This window comes from Passer montanus, unplaced genomic scaffold (assembly GCF_014805655.1).
Source record: "Passer montanus isolate IOZ18808 unplaced genomic scaffold, ASM1480565v1 scaffold3, whole genome shotgun sequence".
In the NCBI taxonomy this organism is placed as follows: Eukaryota; Metazoa; Chordata; class Aves; order Passeriformes; family Passeridae; genus Passer; species Passer montanus.
Window position 1 is genome coordinate 19809673 of NW_024367707.1, and position 23118 is coordinate 19832790.

The 23118-nt window shown below is 39.2% G+C and overlaps 1 protein-coding gene across 1 annotated transcript; it reads left to right on the forward strand.

Moving 5' to 3' along the window:
- The first annotated feature begins 9524 nt into the window (after positions 1–9524).
- Positions 9525–18953, forward strand: MFSD9 (major facilitator superfamily domain containing 9). The gene is given in 7 exon segments (XM_039714516.1): positions 9525–9867; positions 9869–10153; positions 12088–12175; positions 13588–13631; positions 14824–14953; positions 15334–15543; positions 16076–18953. Coding segments are annotated over 7 exon segments (1773 nt in total). The 5' UTR covers positions 9525–9639; the 3' UTR covers positions 16864–18953.
- The last annotated feature ends 4165 nt before the right edge of the window (positions 18954–23118 follow it).

Consider the following 23118-nt stretch of genomic DNA (forward strand, 5'->3'; position numbering starts at 1 on the left):
GCTGACTCAAGTCTGACAGATGAAAAGGGCCTTCTATTTTAGGACACTGATGGCAGAGCTTTGCTCTGTTTCGCTGCCTGGGCGAGGCCAGTCAGAAATAGCTGACCTTCCCCTAACTAATCAGGGATTGACTTGAAATATTATTGCAGCTGGTGCATCAACACCAGTGGAGATGGAGTTGCAATGGCTCTGTCCATCTACGTGAGCAGCGTTACAGAGCACGCAGGAGTAGCAAGGACTTCCAAAGTTCAGGCCTGCTGGTGAATGTTTCCTTAGCGCCTAGCAGGAAAGGAAACACCAGCACAGAAGTTATTATAAGTCATGTTATGAAAAGAAGACTGAGGATTTTTTATAGAATTTTAAAATAAGGTAGCCAAAATGAAGAGATGCCTCTGAAAAATTCTATATCATAAAAATACAGTTATCTTTAAAAATTTACGTCCTTTGTTTAAAGTAATAACTTTAGCAACACTAAACAAAAAATACCTAAACGCTTTATTTATTCATTTAACATTCAAACATTTAACATTAAACATTTAAATTACAAATACTCACTGTAAAAGGAAAAGGTTTTTTCAACAACTTCATTTCATGCCAAGCAGACCTTCCCAATCATCTCTCATGGATTAAAGAAAGGTGTAGAGTTTATAACATGCACCAGATCCTACAGTCCTTACCCAATAAAATTTTATTGGAATTATTTATCACCAGAATAGAATTTTCCGTTGATACTGCATACTGGGAAGTGCTGGGCTCAAGAGAAGAATTAAGCCAGTTTACTCCAGAAAATATTTGTCACAACATTTTATGGCAATAGACTTAGGACTTCAGAGGGACTCCTACTTTCAATATGCCAGTATTGGTTTGGACAGTGCATCAGCATGCTTGAGGGCAGCAAGGAAAACGCTGTTTCTACCACGTCCCTTCACTTCTACACAGATGAACCGGTGTTGTGTCCTCAGTGGTTTTATACCACTACACAGTCTGCCCAACATCATATTCACATTTGTTATTTATCATATTTTATTCAAACCTGATACTATACTAATTTCATACACAAGCACATCTAATATTCTGTGGCCTTTTTGCACTTCAGAGTTCCAGTGTATGCAGAGCAGCAAATGAATATTCAAACAGACGCTTTTTGTCATATTTGCTTTTCCTGACAGCCACTGATGCAGTTCATTTTGATACAGCAGAAGAGAGGTGTTTGGAAACCTAATTTTGGAAAGTGATGTTTTATTGTTCATTATTAAAGAAAACAAAAAAAAAAATCAAGAAAAGGAAGAACACATACAATGTGCTATAAAATAAAATAGACTACTTGTAATTTGGAATAATACTTCAACTTTTGGTCAGCCCTGAAGTGGTCAGGCAGGTGGATTAGATAATTTGTGTAGGTCCCCTCCAGCAAATATTCTATTCTGTTCTGTTCAATTCTATTCTAATGTCTCTGGGAAAACAAACAAACAAAAACAAAAACAAACAAAAAAAAAAAAAACCACAAAAAAAAAAAAAAAACCTACCCCAAAACATCAACAAAAAAAAAAAAGAAAAAAAAAAGTAGGATTCAGTTCAGCACTAACATGCCAAAATTTAGACAATTTCATATAAGCTAAATGTCTTTCCACCATAATCAATAGCGATTGCACTCAGTGGAGCCAGAGAACAGTTCATCACAACCTAGATCAGACTCACAGGGCTCTGCTCAGTCACTAGGACAGACACCTAGCTCTAGCCAGTTTCAGAGTATCCCACTGGCTCTCAATTGCCATGCCAGAAGGGCGTATTTCCCTCTCTGTTTTGAAATACCTGCTAGCCCCACAAGGAATCTTACATGCCCCTCTCCCCTGGGCTGACACTAGGACCCAACATGATGGTGACTGAATCATGTCTGGAAAGAGCGACATGGTGGCCTTACTGTCATCTCCGGTGCTCCAGGATGTCTAAGACATCTGCATTGGGCAGGCAGGTACCACAAGGGTCTTAGAGGAGGCCGACACCTTTCCTGAGTGTCAGCTACAGGCCAGTTTCACACCACCTATGCCACCCAGGCCACCTTTGAAGCCAGGCTCCATGAGCTTGTCAGACCATCCTGGAGGCACTGCTGTGTGTTTTAGATAGACCTCGATCAACTCTAACTGCAGCAAAAATCCATATTTCACATGGAGATGTCTGAATGCAAAGGTCTTAATCTGCAACTGAATCCTACTCAGCGAACTGGAATTCCCAACCATTTTGCTGGTGTATGGATGTCCTTAGGAAGCATTGGCCCAAAGTTCAAGAATTTCATAGGTTGAAATTCAAAGACATAGATAGTCACAGCATAAACAAAATCCATTTTATGAAGTTCTTTGTGATATCTGTTAAAAATTAATTCTAATGCACTCTTCAACACTATGCCACTTAGCTCATCCTAAGTAATGCGATGTCGTATAACATCACAACAGTGAACTTTTCCAGCATTAGATCAGAAGAAAAAAGAGAACTCCAGACCCCTGTCTCTACCACCTAACCACAATTAATAAAACAAACAACCAAAAAATATCAAATGGCAAGTTCCAGTCTTGTTGCACCTACCTGCTCTCAGGACAGAAATATGTCAGTGACTCTGTGAGCCTGTTTCTGCATGAAAGTAACTTATTTGTTATTATGAAGTGAGTAGCTTCACTGAAATCAGTTTGCATGGAAAGTTTCACTGAATTCAAATGACAGCTGAATTACTGCCTGTGCAGTGCAAGTATTTATTTTTAATATACAGTACATGCACTCTGGTCTCAGTTTAGCATGTTCATTCTGAGAGGATCTAATTTAATTATTCTCTTTTATATTTATGGCACATTCTCTGGCAGTGTTATCTTCCAAATACTCTAACATCACCAGTATTATGCCCGTCTATGTCAAGAATGAAGCAGAAGCCATGTTAAGACTTGTTATGTCAGCTTAAAAATTCATGTTATCCACCACTTGAATACTCAAAGAAAGTCTCAGGGCCTTTTTCTTTAATTAAATTAAATTCTGAAGGTTCCTCAATAGAAGAGAGAAAGATTCAAGTGAGAGAAAACAGGGCCAAGCTTATCAAGGCAAAAAATTATTATTTTGAATCTTAAACAAAGTCATTCCCCAACTCCTTTCAAAACTACTAAATTTCTGCCGAAATATTGTCACTTTAAACCAAAATTACTGAGCCAAATTTACCCCTACTATAATGACAATTAAGTAACTAAATCAGCTTTAATATTCAATCAATTTGGCTAATTAAGCCAAACATTCATGGATTTTGTTGACTCGTAGTGTGAAGATTGAAGGACCCACATAATGGATGGATTCCAGTCTCATTTAACAAAGCTGTATAAGATTTTGATTTTATTTCTGTTTATTCACCAGACAGGGCTAAACTAAGTCCTGAATCTGCATATTTTATTTATGCATATAATAGCTGCAGCTTCAACATAGTATCTGAGCCCCTCCTTGTATTTAAAAATAGAAAAGAAAAATAAATTTTAAAAAACAATAGCAGGCTGTTTCTTTTTTTTCCATTTCTATCTGAAGGGGGGAAAAAAAGACATTTATGGGAAGGGGATGTTGTTTATTTGCTTGTTTATGTTTGTGTGTGATTGAGTAAGTGTCGGGTGCGTATGTTTGCAATTGGCAGGCAGCTCCTTATCTGTGCTGGCAGATATGCCCATGATCTAAAAACAGCCTTTTAGAACTGGCTGCATGTCTTACTATATACCAAGAAACAATTTCAGCAACTGCTTGAGTCTCAGAGCGGAGTTCTTCTGAGACCTCAATGCTCATCTACTGTTCTGAACAGTAACGGGAGCATCTCACCCACTGATTCTGATCCTCATCCTGTCCATGTTCCCCAGCTGGGCAGATGTTACCTACTGCACTGACACAATCACTTGTCAGTAGAGTACTAGGCAGACAAACAGCCAGACATCTCACACAGCACACCCTGCACACACTGTCCATTAAACGTGTGGTTGAAGTTCATCTTTAAGCTGGTCACTTCAGGTTTCCTCTACAGTCATACATCACTTTTACAGCACAGTCCATCTGACTTTTTTTTGGATGACCACCTCAATGTGCAAGCAACCGTGACCTAAAAGTACAATTGCTTTGGTTGGTTGTTGGTTTGTTCACTGACCAAGAGGGGGCATGGAATAACTAGTTTAAGATATGACACAACCACAGAGTGAATAAGGTTGGAAGGGACGTCTAGAGGTCATCTTGTCTAACATCCCTGCTCAAGCAGGACCACCTAGAAATGATTGCCCAGGACCATGTCCAGGAAGCTTTTGATTATCTCCGAGGCTGGATACTCCGGAACCTCCTTGTGTGACCAAACTCCTGCCAGTGTTTGGTCACCTTCACAATAAAAAGTGTTTCCTGATGTTCAAAGCGACCCTCTGGTGTTTCAGCTTGTCCCCACTGTCTCTGGTCCTGTCAGTGGACATCACTGTAAAGAGCCTGGCTCCATCTATATAAAATTCCCTCTGAGTCTTCTCTTCTCTGGGCAGAATAGTCCCAGTTTTCTCGGTTTTTCCTCAAAGGGGAGGACACTCCAGTCCCTTCATCACCTCAGTTGTCCAACATTTGACTCCCTCCAGAGTGTTCATGTATCTCTTGCACTGCAAAGCCAGAACTGGACACAGCACTCCAAGTGTGGCTTTACCAGTCCTGAGTAGAAAGGAAGGAAGACCTCCTTCAACGTGCTGGCAATGCTTTGCCTAATGAGGACCAGGATACCATCTACCTTTTTTGCAGTGAGGATACATGGCTGGGTCATGTAAAACCTCAGTGGAGATTGTAGAAATGTGCTGAAGTTCCCCACAAAAGGAGGAAATCAAGCCATTCTGAACACAGGTAAAACTGAGTCATTCATTCTGCATGAGCTATAATAAGTTTACAGAGATGACAGTAAGAACAAAAGGGACATAAGCAGGTCATATGTCAGCAAAAACTTCAACAGGAATTCTAATAGACCATCAAGAAAAATCTTCTTTATGAGGCATTATTTTACACATCTCTGTGTATCCAGGACCCACTGTTAGCCACCTGCAGGAACACATGACAGACTTGCATCACCCTGATGAAAGCTCCAGGGTGTACATCCCATTTGGACCTTGCCTTATACCCTCTCTGTGTTCAGGACTTTGACACTATAAAGCATCACAGATTTATTCGGCCGCAGAAAGGAAGACAAAACTTTAGTATGACTGAGTGGATCACTCTGTTTCATACATCCCATTCTATATCCTATTCCTATCCCATTCTATTCTTATCTTGTATTAAATATACATTAGATAAAATAGGTAAAAAAAGACAGCAAAGCATAATTTCTTTTTTAATTATGTCATAACACTGATTCAAGATGTGATGAATCCATGTCCCTGCAAATTGGGCAAGATAACTAGAATTATCAGAAGTACAAGAATGTGCTTTTGTTTAACACATCACCATCGTGAGTGCTCTGAATTTTTCATACAATTATAGGAAAGCCAGGCCAATGCCATTAATGTTTCCCACAATACTTTAAGGTCATGACACATCACATGTGCAATTTTCAGAGAAATTAATGTTTTCTAATTCTAGGAGGTATTCTAGGAAGTTTCCTATGAAAGTAGTTATGCATAAATAGTCAGAAGTTAAAAGCTGGAGTCTTCTGCACCATTCTTGTTGCTGCTTCACATGGGTCCTTCCACAGCAGGATGCTATTATGAATCTCACTCTGAGGCTGTAACACTTTCCATTTACTGCACAGACACTTTCTGGTATATATATTTTTGGATTTATTCAGGAAGCCTGAGGAAATATCCATTAGGTCTTTCTGCACCCTTCCAGCTTCTACAGAGATACTGATCATAAAATAAATAATTAAATAAATAAAATCATAGAGTTGGTGAGGGATTGGGAGGGTCCAGAATGGAGAATGGGGAATGATGTGTGTGAGGTAAGAATACTTTAATACACCAGAAAAGAGACTGGGGTCAACAGGAGTCCTCCTGGCCACCTTCTGCTCCAGAGAATGATCAATAGTATTCAAACCATTCTCAATGTATTTATTTTATCTGTTAAATTAATTGAAAGAAACACAAAAAGCCATGTGGCCTTAGTTATGCTGCCATGAAAAACTCCAGAAGGGAAGAAGCAAACCCAATGCCTGAAATAATTCCTTCCTTTAACAAGCTGTTTTATAAATGCTTTCTAAGTCTCTTTGACACACCAACATGATTCATTTACAGCTTTGAGGGTGGCATCAATTAAAAGCTTTCTTTCCATATTCCTTCAATTTGCAGATCTTTTCAGACAGATTACACTTTAAATGTCTTTAAGATTAACAGCAGATTCCAAACTCAAGTTCATTTAAAAGTACCTCTTAAAATGTTCTAGACCACTGGATTGTAAGTTTTTCTACTTCGCTCAATTTGTATATGAAAAGTTTAAATGATTGTCGAAGTTACCATAATGATCTGAAGCGGTAAACCAGAATGAAATAAGTCATTTTTAGATTCACCAAATTTGGTGACAAATTGCACATTTGGGGGTCTTGACCTTACCTATTTGTAATGCAGAAATTCAAGGATATATTCCATTTTCTGGAATAAATCAGTGTAGTTGTTTCAGACCTGTTTCACAGAAGTATTTTACAAACTTTATTTAAGAATTTATAAGGTTTAAAATTTTGTCCACTATTGAAGTAATGTGAGGATCTTTTTTAAAAGAATTTTATTAGATTCCAGATGACTTCCATCAGTGCTTTCACTATGTCAAGGCTTGGAGCACACACAACCACAGAGCTGGCTGAGGAAGGGCAGCTGCAGACTGCCTCAACCCCTTGCTTGGCAGGTGACACCAAGTATTTACAGTAGATGTTTTCACTAAAAGGCTGAAGATTCCTCACCCCTTCCCCTCATGAGCAAACTGAATCTCAGACATTCTTCCACAGACTAGTTCTCCTCCCATTCATCATTTGAGGCAAGAATAGCCCAACAAGGCTGTGGATAATCTGATCTCTGGCAGCCCAATGCTAAAAGAAATGTTCCTTCTGCCATAAAAATCTCTCTCTCCACTTCTTTTTTTTTTTTTTAACCCTCTCTATTTATGCAAAATTGATCTTCCATTAGGACAGCAGAGCTAGACACAATGTTGCATTAGTATACAAACTGAAAAACTGATACAAATGTAATAAAGCTTTTCTGCTTTTTTACTTCTGGTTCCTCTATTTCCTGTCAAAAAGATGACCGCTTTTTTGGGGGACAACAAAATAACAATAAAAAACTTACAGTTGCTGGCTGAGTACTATGACTACCAAGTTCATCTCATAATCACTGTCACAACAGAGAGGTGTAGCTCCTCATGCTTTGTTTCTAGCATGATGCACCTCACGCTTACATTACTTACACATAATGAAAAGAGAGTACTTTGATTGTGTAGTGACAGTAGTCTGCATATTCTTCCCGGTTCTAGCATTATCCATAAAATCAATGATTTTCATTCAATTGCTACTACCAGGTCACAGGAAAAAAAGATAGAAATAAGATGATCATCTAGGCATTTCTGAGCACATGTGCTGCTGGCCACTTCTGAGTATCTGCTGTGTACTTGATTTTAAGAATCATCCAGTAAAAGTCAAACACCTTAAAGTAATGTAAGTTTACTATATTGATAATATCATTTTAATCACCCAACTATGTAATTCTGCTCCCAGATATAGTAGACTATGTCTGTTTTCCTTAGAACTCTGATAAATGGCCTTCATTGCATTTCATTCCTTTAATTGCTAGACAATTCCCTTATCAGTCCTAAAACCACTTCATTTGACAACATTTATCTTAAGATTTCTTTATTTGGGAGCCTTTATCTTAAATTTTGTAATTGTAATTATAGAACATGAGTGGGAACCTTGAGGCAGCTGACATCATCTGCCTTCAGTTCAAAACTAACAGGGATATTTGTCAATTACTATATATTAATGCCTTTTTCTTATATATTATGTAAATGATGTAAAAATGTAAGATGCCCAATTCTTTAACAATATGATTAAGCTCGCCAGAAAAAAAAAGCAGTAAGAGATCTATTAAAGGAAGAGACATCTATACGTTCTCTAAATGCTTTGGGTTTTTTCCATGAACAGTTTGCATTGATGTAATAAAGTTTGGTTATTCTCTGCTTTACAAGTCATTGTGCATGGAGATAGCCTGAAACAATATACAAAACCTAACCATTTTCATTGCCAGGGAATTCAATAGTCTTGCCTGCAATCCTTTGTCCCCACCGTATTTGATCATTCTGATCTTCAGAACCTGAGAAAAATACAGAATAGCTAACTGGTTTCAGAGACTAACACAAAACCTTAAAAATTTCAGTTGGGCTCAGTGTTTGTATAGAAGTCAACATCCCCTAGACCCCAGGAAAAGTACCCAAACCCTTGCAACATCATTTAATCATCCACCTCTTTAATACTTTCTTCTAATAAATTTTCAGGCACTTTCCATTTCCTCTATCAGTTAAAATGAGCAAGGATAGAATTAGCGCAATATTGGGCAGACAATGTAGCAGCAATTCCCAGGATGCTCTAATATTTCAGCACCTTGTCACCATTTTGTCGATTTCAGAGAAATTGTGTGCAACTGATCTCCGTAACTGTTGTATCCAGAATTTTAAAAACCTCACTGAGAGAATTTGTTATTCAAAGGGGCCTCAAAGAGATAAATTAATAGGATATATTGGTTAACTCAACACGAAAACATCACAGCTACCGGGATATTACACAACTGAGTTATTCTTGTCTGGACTCTGACAACATCTTTGTCCCTATGCAGATACTAAGTTAAGTTTTGCCTTGGTGTCTTATAAATAAGCTGCATATATAGAAATATGTCTTTCTTTACAGTTTTAGTATTTGGAGGATTTTTTAGCTTAATTTTTAATAACCATGGGGAAACCACATTCCCCTCTCCTTTTCTCTTTTGTGACCTAAATCTGTAAAAGATCCTCAACCCTGTGATATTTATTTCTTCTGGAAATATGAAGATAAAATTGAAGTTATGCTATTGTCAGTTATTGAATGATCTTCCTCAAGCTTTATAAGTAATGCTAACTTTTAAAGTGTAAGAGTCATCAACATTTTACAAAAGTTTCTTCTTACTGATAACAAAAAAAAAAGTTAAAGCATCTCCTATTCCCTTATGCATTTTTAAAATAATTTAAAACAGCAGTTTTATTGATCCGTGGCCAAGCAACTATATAAAAGAGCGAACCACTGACTACAACATAAAGATGGGTGGTCACATTTTGTATATGACAATTATTTCCACCAGTGCTTCTGAGAGATTTATGAAAGTTTCACTGGTTTGGATGCAAATGCATTATAACATACTAGTAATCAACAATTCCAGCTATCCCCGACTTTTAACAAAAACATAGCACAGCAGTGAACGTGCTAAGCAGAAAGAGGGGTGCCCTTCTTCCTTGCCTCAGTACCACCATCGTAAGCCACGTAACAAGGCAGGAAAACACTTTGCTGCCAGAAACACTTGGTGCAGGCTCTGGGCTGAGCCCCAGAGATGGCCGAGGAACAGAGCAGCGCTGGGACACGGCCGCTTTCCATACGGACAGGTAGGATCGGAGATGCGAGGGCCAAAAAGCCATCTTTCTACAGCAACCACAAGAACTGTGCAGGGGATCCATGACCGTGCTCCTACGGCATATTTGTTTCCAAAGCCCCTCGGCTCCACCTGGCTTTTCTTGCCTTCCCCAGGGCCTCAGGCGCCGAGGGGACGTGTTGCAAAACTTTTCCCGTCCAAACACGCAAGAGGTAGGAAGGGCAAAGTCCTACAGACGTGTGTGTGGGAGGGTGAGGCAGGGATCCCCACGGCTCCCGAGGCCGGCAGGGAGCCTTATTCTGCCTCATCTCCGCCGGAAAAAGAGGACACACTAAGGACACGGTGCCGAACGCAACAACACCGAGACCCTTCCCCGCCGCCTCTCCGTTTCCGCCGCGCCGCGGGCACTGCGCAGGCCCGGCGCCGCCGCCCGCATGGACGAGGAGGAGGAGGATGAGGGTGGCGGCGGCCGGGCGGCCACGGCGGGCCCGGCCGGCTCTGCCCGCTTCGTGCGGTGCCTCTACGCCGTGGGATTCCTGGTAAGCGGCGGCCTGGGGCCCGCCCCGCGCGGCCTGCGGCGGGCGGCCGCGCCCGGGCACGGGAATGGGCCCCTTTGCAGGCCGTGGCTGCCGGGGTGTGGGGAGCATCGCTGCAGCCGGGGCTTGTAGCGCTGGTGGGGTGCAGCGGCTGGGCTGTGTTACCCGTGCAAACAGCCACGCGGTTCGACACACAGGTCGGACTGTGAATGCCATGGAATAGCGCAGCACCCGAAAAGCTGAGTCTTGCCTTGGTGCTTATAAGACAGCTGCTTCCTGTTTCCTTGAAATACCCGTGGTTTCTGTACATAAAACAAAAAACAAAAAAAAAAAAAAAAACAAAACAAAAAAAAAACCTAAAAATATGTTTCTCTTAAAAAAATCAAAAAAAAAGTAAAGAAAATGTTCTCTTGTTGAAAGAACAGGCTTGTTAAAAGGTTCATGTTCTGTAGTGATTCCTGAGCCTCAGGAAAGTGCCACTTAATTAATTTGAGATAAAAGTGACGATTTGGAAAATGAATACAGAATGAGTACGAGTTTGCACTGTGAAATGGCAGGATAACTGTCTTGCCTACTTTTAGGTTGGGCAGTAGAAACGACCCAGTTGGTTTATGTCCTGGAGCAAATATCACAGGGAACTTTGCTCCTTTTTACTGACTTTTAAACGCTGTGGTTCTCCAGCCCTTAAATAACTTATTGACACTGAGCTGGAGCACACAAGAAAATCAACCAAGTGAGTGTCCTTTTAGAGGATGTGGTGATGCAAGCTTCCTGTAGCCAGAGAAATAAATACACCGTATCTGTCACTCCACAGAAGGAGTTACTCAGAGGAATGAGTCATAACTACCCATCAAAGGACAGTGGTTGATGGGTCTTGCTCTACCTGCATGCCTGTGACAGTCCAGTACTGCCAGGGTATAGTCTGAGACTTGTACTTCTTAATGTCTCCATTGATGACTTGGACGAGGTCACTGAACCTTTCTTCAGGTTCACAGATGACACCTAAGATTGTGTTACTGAAGATGTTTGTAAGTGGTGTGCTCTGTTTGTTCATGCTAATGTATTTAATGATTCTAACTTTGTAAGCCTCAATTTTAGCCATCAAAAAATAATTAATGACAGACTGTGAGAATTTGCTTAGTGACACATGTTGTTACAGTTCATCAGTCCTTGAGGTAGTCTAGTTCAGTTCAAGCAGTCAGTGATGAAAGGTGATTGTGCTCCAATAGATCTCCTAGGGACACTGGATGCTGTGCCAGATTGTAGTAGTACTGAAAGAACTACTGGGTCAAAGTGGTGAGCTTAACAAAAAGTAATAAAGCAAAAGGAACAAGTGGGAGATCCTTGTACTTCTCAGGATGGGCTGTGTCCTTTACCCTCTTCTTACAAAATGTTTTACAATTATGCTTTGCCTTTATTTTTTTTTTTCAATTTTCTGTCTTGTCACATTTCTTAAGCTGTACACAAAGGCAGTCTGTTAGTAGGTTTAGATCTAATGTAGCTTCTTCTCCACTGTAGTTGGGTGAAAGCACCGGTTTTCAAAATATGTTTTTTGCACAAATAAAAAGTATGTTTAGTTGATTGAAATTAGACCACTTTGGATTTAAAGCACTGATACAAAGTACTTTTCTTGTTTAACAGGTAAAGTTTAATATATTTAAAGGAATATTTAATGTTTAAATGTATATCTTCAGAAGGATTGCATCTAGAGTGGAGGAAGAGAATTGATGTTTTCATAGGTTTAACTCCTCTGTGAGGCAATCCTTTATCTTTCAGTTTATGTGTTTTGTAATATGAAAAATTTTCTTTTAACCTTGTGTTGATATGGAGATAATTTACTTTTTTTTAAAAAATATTTTTCTAACGTTGACTGTTATTAAGCCAGGTTGCTATTGTCTTTGTGAAAGTTACCAAAACTTTTCCTGCCTTTGTTTCAGGATTTATTTGGTGTGAGCATGGTGGTTCCTTTAATGAATCTTCATATCAAATCTCTAGGAGCAAGTCATACAGTTGCTGGAATCATAGGTGAGTTGCAGTACTTGATTTATGAAAGAGTAAGATAAAGCCTGGATTTTGCCTTAGTGCAAATAGGACATTGGAACACAATTCTTCCTTATTAATAGCATAGTAAAATATAAAGACAATTTCCACATGAAGCTGTAAAGGCAGCCATACTGTGTTAGACTCAGAGACCTGTTCAAACTCGTGCACTGACAGTAGCCAAAAGCACATGCTTGGGAAAGAGCACAATTGGAAAGAACAAGGAAGTCTTGCAGTAGCATTTGTATGGCTATTTTCCAGCATCCAAGAATTCACAGCTTAGCAATTTAGAGAGCCAGAGGTGTTGCTTATAGTTTTATTTTTATTTACACTTTGCAAATGGAATTTTTGCAGCTGGTTCTCTAAAGCTTTCTAATGTCCATGACTGTTCCCAGTTTGATTAAAATCCTTACAGCTGTCTTGGCAAAATATTTATTCACTTTTAGGAGTGTTTACAAATAAATTCTGAAGATTTGGAATTTTATCTTAAAGTGTTTAGTGTTAAGGTAAGTTCTGTGTCTTTAAAGTGCCTTTTATGGTACTGTTTATGGTTTGGAGTGATACAATATTTTCTTTATTCCCAGACATGGGAGCTGTTATTCAATTTTATTATTTTGCTTCTCTATTTAACACTTTGTATGAAATAATTCTGCTTCTACACTGAGTTGACAATATTATTTTAAGCAGCAACTAGTCAGAAATATGTTTTCATTTCGACAGCCTGCTTTAATTTTTAACATTAGGAAAAAAACATGGGTTTGAGGTGTATTCTTACAAATGAAAGAATCTAGCAGATGTTTCTCTATGCTTCTCTTTGCTCCTTCTCTTCTGTCACTAAATGCTGCTGCACTCCTAGCCACCAAAATGAGAAAGTAGGATCTGCATTTTCTTCAGGGTTTCTGTGATGCCTTGCAGTAGAATGAAGCACCAAGTGGAAAGTCCTTTCCAACAGAGAAATTCTCTCCTTATTCTGAGAAAGCAGTTATAAATGCCAAGATCTGTTTTGTTTAATATACCATACAAAGCAACATAATTTTGCCTTATATAGTTTTACAACTTCTCAGCACTTTTTTCTTTTTTATTTTGTCATTCCCTGAAACTATTTCCATCCTTATTCTGAGAAAGCAGTTATAAATGCCAAGATCTGTTTTGTGTAATATACCATACAAAGCAACATCATTTTGCCTTATATAGTTTTACAACTTCCAGCACTGTTTTCTTTTTTATTTTGTCCTTTATTAAATACTAATCTGCACCCTTGGTTTGTCCTGCTCCCTCTTCCCATTCTTCTAATAAACTATTCCCATGATTTCCCATTTTTTCATAATTTAAAATTTTGTGCAGTTTTCATTAAAAAAAAAGCTGAATTTTTAACACTGGTATTTTGTTTGTTTTAGGATCTCTCTATGGTGTAATGCAGCTATTTTCCAGCACATTTGTGGTGAGTTCTAACTCTGCATTCCAGAGCATATTGGTATTTCTATGGATTGTAGAGGGGGAAAGGGTGGGGTTAATAATAGCATTTTGTGACATTTTGAAAATATATAAAGTGTTCATGCCAGCATTTTGATTGGAGGAACCAATTTTCAGTTTGCATGAGAAATGGCAGTTTTGTTTATGGGAATTGCCAGGTTTTTCAGGCCCAAACAGAATACAGTTTTCAGACAAAAACTAGAATATAGATTTGGGCTCAGATACATTACTGAGCAGGTCACAGTTACACAGGGTTATCTCCTCTAGTGTTGGTGCTAGTAGAGCTGTTTCTTTCAGTGCAGTAGCCTCTCCAGAAAGCAGTCTCATGAGTCAGCTTTTCACAGCCTGTGATCTGGTTTGCTTTCCCTGCTTAATGAGCACTACCTTGTAACTCACTGTATGGTCTAAATTAATTGTTTCATCTTTGCTATTAGTTTGGTTTTGTTTTCTATTAGCTATTGATTTTTTATATCCTAATATTACCCTGGTAATAGTTTTGTAGTTATGAAGAGAACAGATAATGAGAATGTCTCAGAACTGTTTCAGGGTTTGTTATGCAGGACACCCAGGATAATTTCCTGCTGTAATTCTGTGGCATGTTCTTGGAAGTGCGAAACCATTGTCTGCTTTCTTAAAAAACTATTTCCTTTTGGAAATCAAGCTGATTTAGCATGAGAAATGCAAGTTTTCTGTTTTGCCTCTGCAAACTACTTCTTACCTGTCTGTGCTCAGATGACAAACTCTTTATAGCCAAGATCATTGCTTTTAAGATTTTCAACAAGTCTAATACATAGCAGCCTGAGTGATGCAAGCAAATATTTGTGGTTGATTATGGTAAGATTTCAGAAGGCTTCTACTGGTAATATTTTGTAGTATTTGTTGCAGGACTGTCTGTTTAAAAGGGTGATTTTTTTTATTAAAATATTCTGTATACACAACATCAAATGAAATCATAATTTTGGCAGGTAGCCTGCCAGCAGGGCAGAGCTCTCCTTGTGGCTTCCAAATTTTGCACTTAGGAATGTTGTGCAATAAGCTTATTAGGCTTTCATTGACTGTCCTTTGATGTCTTGTCTCAGTTTAATGTAGAAGTACTGATTTATCACTGCACATAGCTTAGTGTTATAAAAAACTAATCTTTCTTTCCTGCTTTGTGAAAGGGCTGCTGGAGTGATATAGTAGGAAGACGGTATTCCCTGCTTGCTTGTATTCTTCTCAGTGCACTAGGTTACTTCCTTCTTGGAAATTCCACCACAGTGTTCCTGTTTGCTATTTCTAGAGTCCCTGTAGGTGAGTAAACACTTGGTATTTTGCAGTTTAAATTCCCTGTAGTCTCAGGTTGAGAATTACTATGGGAGAAATGGTATATGGATAGCCACATAGCATCATCACCCAGTAGCACCAACTGAACCTAAGTATTGGAAAAGTCTCTACAAATCAAGAATTCTCATTATTTTTTTTCCCTGAAAATTATTTGAAATGTTGAGGCCTAACCCACCAGGCATCTAAACCCTACAAAGCTGCTTACTCCAGCACTGAAGAACTTGTGATTAATGGAATTTTAAAAATATAAATCATACAAATTTGGACCATTGTTACTTGAGATAGATTCTGTCTTTTTTTTCGTCTGAGAGATACATGTTGATTGATTTGTTACTATTTTGTTGCAGGTATTTTCAAGCACACACTTTCCATCTCTAAGGCCCTGCTGTCTGACCTGGTCTCGGAGAGGGATCGCCCTTTAGTGATGGGGCGCTTCAATGCAGCCTCCAGCGTGGGCTTCATTCTGGGACCTGTTGTTGGTGGCTACCTTGCAGAGTTCAATGGTGGCTTTTACCAAACATCCTTCATCTGTGCCTCTATCTTCCTGCTGAATGGTGGTAAGTTGTATGTCACATTTTGCATCTTGGGTCCCTTCATTCCTCATTTTGTCCTTTTAAGCCATCTGTAATACCTTGAATTCACAGTGTGTTTATCACCTATAGCATAATCATTTTGTATGCCAATACTAGTGTTTGAGTTTGAACTTGTGTGTAAGGGTGGGAATTTTGAAACAGTTATCCTCCAGGTGCTTCTCCTTTTTTCTGTCTATGTCTCCTTTACATTCAGACACAAATGGGAGTTTTTGATGTGCCCAACATGATGAAGATGAAGACTAGAAATCATAATTTTGGCTTTAGCCATTAGATTTGTTTGTATTGTGTGAGTGTGGCATTTCAGTGCTTTCTTTTCTTGTTTTCACTGCATTTAAAATTTAACCAGTACTATGAATAACACTAAACTTAATATTTGCAAATTTTTTAAGGACAAGTATTGTTGAAGTATTTTTTTAAATTGTTACAATGAAACTAATATCTTCCATGTAAAGTTGATGCAATTGAATGAAATCAACTAATTTCTTCATCTACATAGGTCTTGTCTGGATGTTACCCTGGAATGAAGAAAACACTAACAATAGGAACCATTACCAAGACAAAGAAACAAACAGTTTCTCAGCAAAATCAAATCATGACCATCACTTGAAATCAGCAACTACTACAGCTGTGACAAACAGTAGTTTATTCCAGTCTCCATGGATCCAAGTTGCAACAGTGCTGAAGAAAATTAAAGGGATTGCGTGCTCTAATTTGTGGGATGTATTTTTAGTGCGGTTCCTGATGTCTGTTGCTATACTGCTGTACTATAGTAATTTTACTCTGGCCTTGGAGGAGAGATTTGGGGTGAAACCCTTGTTTGCTGGATACCTAATGAGCTACAGCAGTGCACTTGGAGTCCTGGCAGGTTGTCTGCTCGGACCAATAACAAGACTCTACAGGCACGACACTTACAGACTTCTGTTGCACTCCAGCACTTTTACCTGCACGCTGATCCTCCTGTATGCATCAGCACCGAGCATATGGATGGTCATTTTGTCCTCTACGTTCTTGGCCTTCTCCACTACTATAGGCCGTACCTGTATCATTGATCTGGAACTGACTGTTGGTGGGAACGAGGCCAGCGGGACACTCCTAGGTGTTGGACAGTCAGTGACATCAGTGGGACGTATTATTGCCCCACTCCTTTCTGGAATTGCTCAGGAGTTCAGTCCTTGTGGCCCTCCAAGTCTAGCCGTGGGACTAGCATTAGTTGCTATTGTGATAATGAATGCAAACAAACAAAAATACCGTAGTCATGGAAGTGTGAAGTTAAAAAATCAGTAGACACAATTTTGGATTGCACATATGTATCTTCACCTGCCAGGCTTGTACAGTAATTACATGATTTTTAAGGAGAGCACATTATGTTCCCATGGAAGCAAGTATATGTATGTATTTCTGCTGCAGGGATGTTAAGTCTAGACAGATGTTTTTCTAACAGGTACCACCAGGACATTTCTAAGAGGGGCAGATGTTGCTATATTGTACAGGCTGTGATTTTTTTTTAATGGATTTTTAACCTTTTTGGAGGGGAAAAAGGAATGTTGAGAAATGCACAAATCCTGCTTGTAGCTCATTTTTGAAACAGTGTTTAGATTGAAAGATTGTTTAAAAAGGGTGAATCAAAGGTGATTTTTTGTTGTTTAATCAGAAGGATATTGCAACTGTATGGCCTTAATTTCTTATGCTGTGGTGTTTCCTTTTGTCTGTTATGACAATAGCTTATATAATAGGATGTTTGCTTATGTGATTTTTGTGTAGCATGTTTTGTCAAGAAAACTTTCTGCAGACCATGGTAAGGCACTTTGGGGTAATCATGCAACCCCTTCTGACTCCGGGTCTTTCCCAAGTAACAGAATTGGGTGTATGCTAACTTCAGGTAATAGAAGACCTAATCTTAGAATAATACAAGGCCATTCAGGCTGAAACTGAGCCAAATTTAAGTTTTATAGAAATTTGAACTGATGGCTTCTGTTTAGTAATAACTTCTACTGAGGAACTTTGTCATAATTTCTTTATTTATATTTCCTCTGCAATATTTCTACCTTCATTTTAAGAATAAATTTCCTTCTTAATTCTCTCAAAAGACTGTAAAGATGTGAGCATCTAGAAGTAGTTCATGGATCTGGATTAATGCATCCTGTCTCATCTCAGGCATAAGTGACATTTTGGTAACAAGAGAAATATGGTTTTGGGGATATTTTAGTCCTCATTTGTGTGCATGGCTTAACTGAAGAGAGATTACTCTCAGAGCTGTACAGAGTTGTAGCACTCCTGTGCTATTTACTGTTCAAGCTCATTACTTGCCAGTTACCATTGTTTGTATTTCATATGAAACATGGAAAAAATGTATTTTGTTCTGATAATGTTCTCTATGATCTTCATTATTTTACTTGATGAAAATACAAAGTCAACTATGTAAGTATTTGGTTGGGAGGAAGTTTATGCAATTTAGTTATCTCCTTGAACACATCGGTTCTAACACTTCCTGCTTCAGGTCAGTTATGGATGGTGCTTGTATTTTTTACTTTCATTTTCTTCTTTACCTTTTCTACTGCCTACTAGCATTCAAATATTTTCTGAAACCTCCGTGATTCCAGCAGCAGCACCATAGGAATTCATATGTGGAACTCTGAATTGTTTTAATTTTATTTATTGACATAATCAGTGTCTTGCTCCTACTGTGATTTCAGTACATATCCTCAGAGTTCTTTATTACAGTAATATGTGTTTCATTTCTCCCTAGGAACTTGAGGCATCTCTTATCTTCTCTCACCTTTCTTGGTAGATGACCAAAATATTATTGCTCTGAGTTTCCTGTTTTGTTTCTTTCAATCTTTTCATTTTCTTTTTCTTTTCTTTACCTAAAACCTCCCTTCTGTAAGGGCATTCTGTTTTGCATCTCTAGCAAGGGATTAAGGAAAAGAGTTGGAAAAAACCTTCAAAAACTAATATATATTAATGATTTCGTAATTTTTCCAATACTTGTTGATTATATGATGTAACATAGCATTTACCCTTCTGAATTGCTGCACTGAGTTAGTCTGACTTCTGTATACATCTATCCTAACACATATCCTACTGAATATAGGTTATAGAAGCCTCAGAGTTGAGAAATCTGTGGAAGCCTGTGGTCTTGGGGACATATTGTAACACATTTTACAGAAGTTTTTTACTTTTAGGGCAGAATTATTCCTGAAGTGACACAGAAATGTTTCTTTTCTGTACAGGTATAGAAGAACTGCACTATATTTTTTTTTTTCTTTAAGGACTAGAAATAAAATGAAGTGACATTCCATATTATTATGTCACTGTGGTTTTTTTCCCATCTTCCTCTGCTGAAGCTACAGCACAAAACAGAAGTGTTCAAGTCAGCATGAAGTGTTGATGCTTTTTTTTTTTCCTCAGGCTGTGGTTAAAATCATTTGAACCTGTCTACATCTCTCATAAAGGGCACAGGAACCAAGGATTCAACCAATAAGTGGCTTGGCAGTGAATGAAGAAGAAGAAATAAAATAAAATGGAGAACTCTGTAATTTTGAGATGAAGCCCTTAAAGCTGTTCCTTGTGCCTGGAGACCCCTTTGCATCCCTTGTGTTGCCTCTTAGTTTCTGTAACCATGCAAGTTCAGAGAGGGAAGATTCAATGACATTCCTGCAGATACACAGAGATGTAATTCCTCATTTTAAGTTGAGGAAGGAGCAGTTGCAGCTAATTTTGGCTCCAGTCTAGTGTGCAAACTACCAAATTACTCAGCTGTTTCTTGAATCCAGTTGTAGTATCTTCTGTAGAAGATGTAACAAACCAGATCTGAATATGGACTAAAGGAAAACAGTTTCTGCTAGCAAACCACTGCAAATTAAGATTTTTCTCTTGCTTGCTGTTACTTTATTTTGGGTCGGTTTTCTTGGGCCTGTAGGAAGGGTTGGGTTTTGGTTTGGTTTCTTGGGTTTTTTTGGTCTTTGCCCTTCCCTTTGGTAAGTTAAGTGGATTTCCTGACAGTTTTGATCAGCTCATGTTGAAGAGGCTGTGTATAAGTACTGATTTTGTTGCTTTTAAATGATGAAGCAAAGGTAGGATTTTTGGTGGTTTTTTTTTTTTTCCTGTTGGGGTAGGCTGTGTACTTTTGAAGAGATCCTTTATAAATATATGAGTTGTGGGGGGTTGACCCTGGCTGGACACCAGGTACCCACCAAAGCCACTCCTCTCTGGAACCAGAGGGGAGAGGAGGGAAAATAAAAGACTTGTGAGTTAAGGACAGGGAGACATCACTCACTAAGGACAGGGAGAGATCACTCACTCATTACTGTAATGAGAAAAATAGACTCAACTTGGGGAGATAATTGAATTTATTACCAATGAAAATCAGAGCACGATAATGGGAAGTAAAATAAATCTTAAAAACACCTTCCTGCCACCCCACCCTCCTTCCCGGGCTCTACCTCCTCCCCTGCTGTGGCACAGGGAGATGAGGAGTGAGGTGGTCAGTTCATCACACGTTTCTGATGCTGCTCAGAGAGAAGAGTCCTTCCTCTGGTCCAGTGTGGCGCCCCTCCCACAGGAGACAGTCCTTCACAGACTTCTACAATGTGAGTCCTTCCCACAGGCTACAGCTCCTCACTAACCACTCCAGTGTGGGTCCCTTTACCAAGGGTGCAGTCCTTCAGGAAGGGACTGTTCCAGTGTGAGTTCCCCACGGAGTCTCAAGTCCTGCCAGCAAACCTGCTCTACTGTGGGCTCCTCTCTCCATGGGTCCACAGGTCCTGCCAGAAGCCTGCTCCTGTGTGAGCTTCCCATGGGGTCACAGCTTCTTTTGGGTATCCACCTACTGTGACATGGGGTCCTCCAGAGGCTGCTGCAGGTGGATCTCTGCCCCTGTGGTCCACCATGAGCTGCAGGGGAATCTGCTCCAGAGCCTGGAGCACTTCTTCCCCTCCTGCAATGACCTTGGTGTCTGCAGGGTTGTTTCTCTCACTCCTCTCTTCTCTGGCCACAACTGTTTCTACAAAATAACTCTTTCTTTTTTTTTAATATGTTATTAGGCACTGATTGTCTTGGCCTTGGCCAGCAGTGGGTCTGCCTCAGAGCCAGCTGGCATTGGCTTGGTCAGACAAAGGGAAAGCTTCTGTCAGCTTCTCAGAGAAGCCACACTATATCCTTCCTACTACTAGAACCTTACCGGGCAAGACTAATACACCAGTCCTGCCGACTTCCATTTCTTGTTGTTTTCCTTCTGAATTTACTCATTGCAGCACCATCACAGAGCTCAGTACCATTCTTATCTTCTGAGAACAAATTGATTATCGAGCAGATAATGCAGCAACAAAATAGGAATAGTGCTGTTTATGATCTGGCTTGCTCATTACTTCAGGTTCTCTGTAGTGCCATTACATTCCTGATGCTGGGAACCCCTGCGGGTGGTGCCAGTGCCAATCTGTTTATGGGTGTTGCAGGATACTCTTGAGTAGATTATCCTTTACAGCCTGGCACTTTGGCATTTGAAAAGTCAAGACTTGCCTGTGTGGTTATTGCTATAATATTGAAGACTAATTCACAAAGAGCTGATCATGACTCTTGTAAGAGTGCACTGCAGCCTGAACTTTGAGAATCAAATGATTGTGAATGGAGGTCAGACTGCTTTTAGAAATGAAAGAGTATACAGCTTATTTTAAAGGTAAGTCTTGAAAAACTTATGCTTTTATTTACAATGAGAAATTAATTCAAAAATTTTAATTATTTTAAATCTCAGCAGCAAGGAACTATTTTTTGAGATGTGCTGCACAGTAAGAACCAGTCTTCCATTCTGTCAAATATCTGATAAATAGGAGGTCTCAGAGAGGAAAATTGAAGTAAGATGAAGTATTTAAAATTTCTTTTCCTTTTTATGGCAAAAAATTACTGTTTGAAACAAAACCTGTGGCAGTTAGGGTGCCATATTTATGCACATTAAGGAGGATATTTTTATTGGACCAGAGTTCTTGCGGTACAAAAAGCATTCCAGCATCCAATTTCAAAATCCTTCATCTTTTCTTCAGGGGCTGGGGGATGTTGACAGAACTTTGACAATTTTGGAAATGGTGACCAGCTAAAGCATTTCTTGGAGCAACAGCTGATGACTGCAATTGGTGGACTTGGCAGCTCTTGAAAAAAGTTGGTGCAGGGTGCAGTGTGTTTGCTTCCAGAGAGCCCAAGATACCCTTCCATAACAGCAGGCATGTTATTTTGGCAAAAATTTTAACTTTGCTTTTCCATGTGATTTCTATGTGGCTTTAGTATAGAAGGATATTCTCTAATTTTTAAATTGTTATGCAGCAAGGTTTTCTTTTGTTGAACTGGTTTCAGTGGAATTTGCATTATATTTTAGTACAAAGTAGGACAGCCCTTAAAATTTTAGCTCATTTGGCAAATTATTCTTGGTATTTTTCCCAAGTATGTGCCTAAAAAAGGTAACTGGGAGTCTATCTCCTCTAGGCCTTGTTATACCTACTTTCTTATCCTGTTTTCATTTATTGGCTTCTCAGGAGCTGAAGGGGAAATCCTTAAAACCCTAATTCAAAGTGGAACTGTATTTTCCCACTGTCCCTAAAACTGAACTTTCTTCATCAAAAATGCATTCAAATATCTATACTGCCCAGAGTGTACTGGGGAGTCCATCTGGAAACAAAATATTTGTCTGTGGCTTTGGCAAGTTTCCCAGTCACTGCTGAAGATCCAGTTTCCTTGAAAAAGCAAGAAACGTTGTCCTCCGTCAATACATGACTTTCCCCATCAGATGGTGCTCGAGGACAGATTTATTGGGCATTTCATTCTCCAGCAGACAAATTCTGATACAACATGAAGGATGTCTCCTCTGCAGGCTCAGAAAAAGTGCTCACGTGTTTTTCCTTTGCAGGAAAGGGAAAAAAAAATTTAAAAAAGGCAATGGTAAACCTCTGACCCAAACCAGAGTGCAAGTTGAACGATAAGGGCTAACTGGAACAATGCCTGTACCACCTGCTGCTGTCATTGCTACTGAAAAGGAGAGTACCCAGAAATCAGACCTGGCAAGGGTCTGATTCAGCAGTAGTGGAAAAGAGCCTGAAAAGGTTGGGAAGACCAGCAGTGAGGAAGGCAGAGGGTACTCGCAAGGACACAGAGTCACAGAAGATTTGCAATTCTGCTTCACAGTATGACTGCTGGAGATGGCCTTGATGCTCGTATTCTATGGATTACAAGTGCTTTGGAAAGGTAAAAACATGCTATCATGTTTTGAAGCACAAAGAGCTTAAGACCGTATTTCATAAAAACGACCTTCAAATTGATGTGCTTGTACTATGGGGCACCATTTTAAGCACAAATAATGTGAGCGTGCCCTGCATTAATGGGCAGCCAGCATAGCAGTAAGGTTCCTGAAACCTGCATTCATTATTTAAAATTGTGCCATAAAAAATAACAACTGCTTGAAAAAAAAATGAAAGGCAGCTCTCCCCAGATAGAAGCCAAGTGCTTGGTCATTACCAGCACACAAACAAGAAAACTCCATGGAGAGTAAACTAAATA